Source organism: Benincasa hispida, chromosome 5 (genome assembly GCF_027475165.1).
Source record: "Benincasa hispida cultivar pf3 chromosome 5, pf3_genome.v1.1, whole genome shotgun sequence".
Taxonomy (NCBI): Eukaryota; Viridiplantae; Streptophyta; class Magnoliopsida; order Cucurbitales; family Cucurbitaceae; genus Benincasa; species Benincasa hispida.
Window position 1 is genome coordinate 69,669,874 of NC_143482.1, and position 6,000 is coordinate 69,675,873.

Genomic DNA, 6,000 nt, shown 5'->3' on the forward strand with positions numbered 1-6,000 from the left:
AGGTTTTTTTTTTTTTTTTTTTTTTTTTTTTTGGTGAATTCACAAGAAAATGAAATTACATATTTTGGAAAAATCAGTTAAATTAGAAATCCGAAAAACCACACCCCGATGGTCATTATTTGCACAAATTATAGTATTAGTAGTGTATGTAAAATCAAACATTGAACACATTAATTACTAATGAAAATTGGACGTCAAAAGAATCTTCATTGATTGTCAAAGAAGAAAAGCATTTATTCCCCTTTGGATTTAGCCACAGGTTATGGATTGTATATATTTAATTTTTGCTTTCTTTTTTAGCTAAATTAAAAATGAAATTACATTCCATAGAAAACGGCATCCAATTGCTTGATTTTTCTTTTTCCTTTTCCTTTTCTTTTTCTTTTTTCTTTTTTTTTTTTTAGTGGATAAGAAAAAAACAAGAATAACATAGAAATCAAAGCAAGTTTTGTGTTAAAAAAAAAAAAAAATAGTGTGTATGTGATTCAATTTAAAGATGAGCAGTGGAAGGGGCGTGCATGGAGAGGCAATAATAACTTTAGTCCCTTTGTTTGGTTGTGTGTTGTGTGGAGATAGAGGGGAAGTGGAACAATAGAAGACAATCTTGTATTGGACAAAAGAGAGATAAGGGTAATTTATTGAGTCTAAAACTATAACCTTTAGAAGATGGAAGGTCCCTCCACCTTGTGTCATAAAAAGCTTCACAAACATTCTTCCCTTTTGTATTTTAATTTACACTGATTTCCACCTCGCCATCTCGCTTTTTCCTCTAATCTCATTATATACGCTAACAACTCAAGCTTCACCTAGTTTAAAACCATGAATAACAATTTGCAGAAACGAAAAAAACAAAACAGCCAATTTTATGTTGAATGCAATTTTAATTTTTACATGAGTGAATTTTTAAAATTTTCAAAATTCTAGGAACAAAAAAAAAAAAAAAAAAATACAACTCAATCTTAATTTATATGGTATGATATGGAATGTTGCACGTGAAACCTAGCTAGCCTCCAACATGGGAACTTTGATCATAAGATATATAAATTGAAAGTTGAACACACAACATACACAAAGATGAGAATATATATATATAACGTTATGATGAGAAACTTTTTGTTTGGCATTTTCATGCAAATGACATAATGATGTGTGTGCGCTAGAAGATCTTATTTGGTCGGAACGTAATAATTAAGCTAAAAGTTAGACGTACTACGAAATGTTAATATCAAACCTAGCAGCTGGAAAAGAAAAATTAATTAATTATACTCGTTAGTTAGAGGCTTGGAGGATGTTAATATCATAATAATAACAATAATTTGACAGAAGCAATTGATGAGATTTGTGTTTTTTTAGTTTAGTTGGGTGTGAGCAAATTAAAGATAGATCTTGAGCATAACCCTAAGGCATCCACATCCCATGTTAAATATTAAATAACACTACTTTCTTTTGTCTTTAGTTTTATTTTGGTTTTTATACTACTTTCAAATTAAAATGTTGGTCCTAGTTCCTCTATAATTAAAAAGGGCCATTTTGTCATATTTTCTTTTTTTATCCGAAATAACTTAACTTATTCAAATGTTAGTCATAATTAATTAGTATTAAGTTTGTATAAAATTCAATTCATGTTAAAATATTACAAAATAGAGAGATGAAAATGGTAAGATTTTAAAAGTAGAAAAGCCTAAAAGATATAATATAATTAGAAGAGTAGAAGGGTATCTTTATAGAAAGGAGGGTAGTGGAGGGATAATAGAATAGACATTCTTTACTTAATATAATTTATTTGTAGAGAGCAGAGTAGAAGAAATGTTTAGAGGTTGTTCCCTAAGCCGGTGCTTATGCTTTTAGGTTGAGAGAAGAAAGAAAAGATAAAAGAGAAGAAAAGTGGGGCCAGAGTGAATTGGGTAGAAGTATTAATTTGGGGTGGCATTTGTTCTCTTGAATCTGTCCGTATTCCCTTGGGAAATAGCAGCATCTAGAGAGAGAGAGAGACAGAGAGAGAGAGAATGTTCCATCCTAAGAAAGCTTCGACTATGAATTCTCACGAGAGAGGGATGTGCGTACAAGGCGACTCCGGCCTCGTCCTCACCACCGACCCCAAGCCCCGCCTCCGCTGGACTGTCGAGCTTCATGAGCGCTTTGTCGATGCTGTCACTCAGCTCGGAGGCCCTGATAGTATATATATTCTTCTTCTTCTTCTTCTTCCTCTTCTTCTATGTATCCAATTTCATGAATATATATAACATAATAACCCTTTAATTAAAACTTCTCTATTTTCAGAGGCCACCCCAAAGACCATCATGAGAGTTATGGGTGTAAAGGGTCTCACTCTTTACCACCTCAAGAGCCATCTCCAGGTGTATATTTGCTGCCTCTTTGATTGTTCCTTTGTAATTTCTGCTTTCACTTATTATAATTAGTTAACCATATTTTGATTTTAGAAATTTAGACTGGGAAAGCAGCCTCACAAGGAATTCAATGATCATTCAATTAAGGATGGTATGAGAGGTAACTTTAATTTTCTCTCTCTCTCTCTTTCTCTCTTTATTATTATTTTTTGTTCCCACACCCTCATGTGATATGTATATGTATTCATACTACTTCGCCCTTTTGATTCCGCTTCAGGTTTAGAACTTCATCGAAACACGGCTTCTTCATCAAATATGATCAACCGCACCATGAATGAGTACGTATATACAATGAAAAATATCCATATTCATCTCCAACTTTTTAGGGTTTTAATAATTCACTTGTAAAGTTGATTACGAGTGGCTCAACATGGTATCAAATTAAACTAAGAGAGATCCTGTATTTAAATTCTTATAATATTATTTTTTTTAAAATTAATATTGATTTCAAAGCCTTTAACAAGATTTTCAAACTCATAAGTGGGATGATCATTCATGTATTGATATAATTGAATTTATCATAACGAATCAATCTTAGCCACAGCTTTAATTTTGGATTGATTGATAATTTAATAATTTGAAAATGTTGCAAAAAAATAAAATAAAATAAAATGAAGGGTGCATTGATGATGATTTTAATAATATTAGTTATTTCCAGAATTTTTAAGGTGGGGTTCGAATTTTGTTGTGTAATGGTTATTTGTAGTGGTAACTCACACATGGTTGATGCGATTAGGATGCAAATGGAAGTGCAGAGAAGATTGCATGAGCAACTAGAGGTAAAAATTCTGTGGCTCTAAATATATTTTTATTTTCGCAATTGGAAAATGAACAATAAATATAAAACCACGTGACATGCAGGTGCAAAGACACCTGCAGCTGCGAATCGAGGCACAAGGGAAGTATATGCAGAGTATATTAGAAAAGGCTTGTCAAACCCTAGCGGGTGAAAACATGGCAGCTGCCGGCGGCTACAAGGCCATGGGGGGCGGCATCCCAACTAATAATAATAATAATCAGCAAAGCATTGGTGACATGGCCGGAGCCGGAGCCGGAGCCGGAGGGATTAAAGATTTTGGCTCCCCTCTCGGCTTCCCTTCTTTTCAAGACCTGAACCTCTATGGAGGCGACCAGCTTGATCTTCAGCAAAACGTGGATGGGTTCATGGCTCACAACGATAGCTTACTGTGCTTGGGGAAGAAGAAGCCGAGGCCGCAGCCACCTACGTCAAACTATGGTGGCAGCGCGGGAAAAGGTGGGTTGGACTGGGCAGACGATCTCCGGCTGCAAGATATAGGAATGGCGCCGCCGTCCTGCGTGGGGCAGCAAGAAGATGATTTCAAAGGAATTGGTGGGACGCTGGTGGAAAGAGATCATTTGGAGGAAATGTATGAGGCAAAGCCAGCAGTGTCGGATGAAGGCAATGGGGATCACAAGAACTATGACATCAATAATAATAACAATAATAACAATCATAATAATGCGTCTATAAAGCTTCAGAGGCCGTCCCCCCGAAGGTCACCCCTTTCCGTGGATAGGGCCAACCACCCTCTTACCACTGCTCTTCAGTCCACACATTCACCTTTTGGTTAATTTCCATTTATCTCTTTCAGTTTTTAATTTACAGTCGTCAATTAGGTGAGTGACTCCGATTTTTTTTTTTTTCTTTTTTTCTTTTTGAAAGATACTCTTTAATTTTAATTAATTTGGAGTAATTTCAACATCAAGGGGTTGACTTTGCATTTTGATGGACTCTACCCAGCGACCTACCAGACGAGGTACCGACACACAGTGTTTAAAGCCTTCCATGCCATATGCATATGTATATGTGCATGCAAAACCCTTTTGACCAACAATATCCCCTAGTAATTAATTATTTGTTTTTTCTTTTTGGTTGAATCAATCCCTCGTTACTGACATTGTACGAAGGATAGATAGCCTTCAAGTGTCACCAATATCTTACCTTTATAAATTTGATATCAATCAAATTGTCGATGAGTTGTTAATCTAATATGTTAAGTTTGTGATAAGAAATCTATACGTACATAGCTTCTAGCTGATCGCAGCCATTTTTTTTTTGCAATCTAGCAAAATTTTATTTTCTTCTCTCTTACTGTGTCTAGCGGGTAATAATTTGGGTATGGTCCAAATAAGAAAGGCTCGAAAAATTACATAAATGGTTCTATTTAAATATTTTATTTTATTTTGAATGATAAAGAAGAAAAACATAAAAATGGGTACATATAAAGTATCGTCCTTATTAGTTTGGAATGGTGTAAGCAATAAGCATATATTATTGTTTTTTGTGGTCCTTTTTGCGTCAAAGTTAGTTAGGGGTATGATTGGAGACAAAATTATGGGGAAGATCAAACGGTCAATACAGTTACCATATTGTGGATGTGATGGACTTCGAAAACAAAAGTATCCGACCAACACATGTTGTTACCGATACTAAAATCAAAGGGCGTAGGATAATATTTATATTATTATTCCCACGATGACTGATCCTTCTCTCTCCAATGGAAGGAGGATAATTGCTACACTTTCCAAAGTCCAAACCCTAAAAAGGCTCTCTGAATTACCCTAAATCTGTACACAACAGATCAGACCCGCAGAAGGTATATGGAAAGCGTGTGCATGTTTTCTCGAAGATGCACTAAGTTAGCAAATAACGCTTCTTACAGCTTGAATTAATGAATTGGATTTTTTAGAAATTTTTTATAAACATGACCGGCTTTAGTTTATTTGAGATTTAGATCCATGCATGGCATTGACATGGGATGGCAAATTAAAGGGATATGGTGAGGGGCAAAATTAAAGAAGACAGTGTACGCGGTGCCACCTAGTGGCTACTTTATTGGTTGCAGAGAAAAAAAATGAGGCCAGTTGGCAAGAAAGATACAAGTAAAGAGAGATATGGGTGGGACGAGACGGGAGAGACTGAGAGGCAAAAATTAAAAGCCAATAAAGCCCAAAGCCAAGGAAGAATATGTAACAACGCAACGCACTCCCATGCGTGCGGATATCGAGGAAGCTTCTATCTTTCTTTTTCTTTTCTCATTTATTAATTAATCCGAATAGCCCCAAAGCCCAAGCTTAGGATGCATGTGCCTTACTCGTTCTACACACTTTTTCCAATTTTTCGATTTAAACCACATCGAATCAATTACGCAATCATGTGCAATTCCCCCTATTTTCTTACCTTATGATTCACAATCCCATCTTAAAAAACTTATACAACCTTACCCATCTTTATAACATCCATGCGTTGGGTCTTTCTATTCTTCATAGTTCCAGGATAAATATCAATTTGTATTTCTAAATTTTAGAAGTTTTATCAATTTAAATTTTAAATTTTTATAAATATATCAAGGTAAATTCATAAGTGTATCCAATTAAAACATAATCAGGGTTTAAATTGATACATTTATAAAACTTTAAGGTTTAAATTGATACACTTGTAAATGTTAAAGGTTTAAATTGATACACCTGTAAACGTTCAAGATTTAAATTGATACAATTATTAGTTTGAGTTTAAATTGATATACTTATGAAAGTTCAAGGTTTATATTAAAACAATTATTACTTTGGA

General features: G+C 34.5%; 1 protein-coding gene across 4 annotated transcripts; it reads left to right on the plus strand.

Moving 5' to 3' along the window:
* Window positions 1-1,695: 1,695 nt before the first annotated feature.
* LOC120078590 (myb family transcription factor IPN2-like) lies at window positions 1,696-4,442 on the plus strand. 4 transcript variants are annotated; one of them, XM_039032877.2, is made up of 7 exons: window positions 1,738-2,175; window positions 2,281-2,357; window positions 2,442-2,508; window positions 2,626-2,686; window positions 3,115-3,187; window positions 3,270-4,046; window positions 4,137-4,442. In XM_039032877.2, exons 1-6 carry the CDS (start codon window positions 2,007-2,009, stop codon window positions 3,999-4,001), a joined length of 1,179 nt encoding a protein of 392 aa, XP_038888805.1. In that variant the 5' UTR covers window positions 1,738-2,006; the 3' UTR covers window positions 4,002-4,046; window positions 4,137-4,442. The 4 variants fall into 4 exon arrangements, with proteins under 4 accessions (XP_038888806.1, XP_038888804.1, XP_038888805.1 ...); XM_090313949.1 differs by having other exon boundaries at window positions 1,752-2,175; window positions 3,145-3,187; XM_039032878.2 differs by having other exon boundaries at window positions 1,696-2,175; window positions 3,145-3,187; window positions 3,270-4,442.
* The last annotated feature ends 1,558 nt before the right edge of the window (window positions 4,443-6,000 follow it).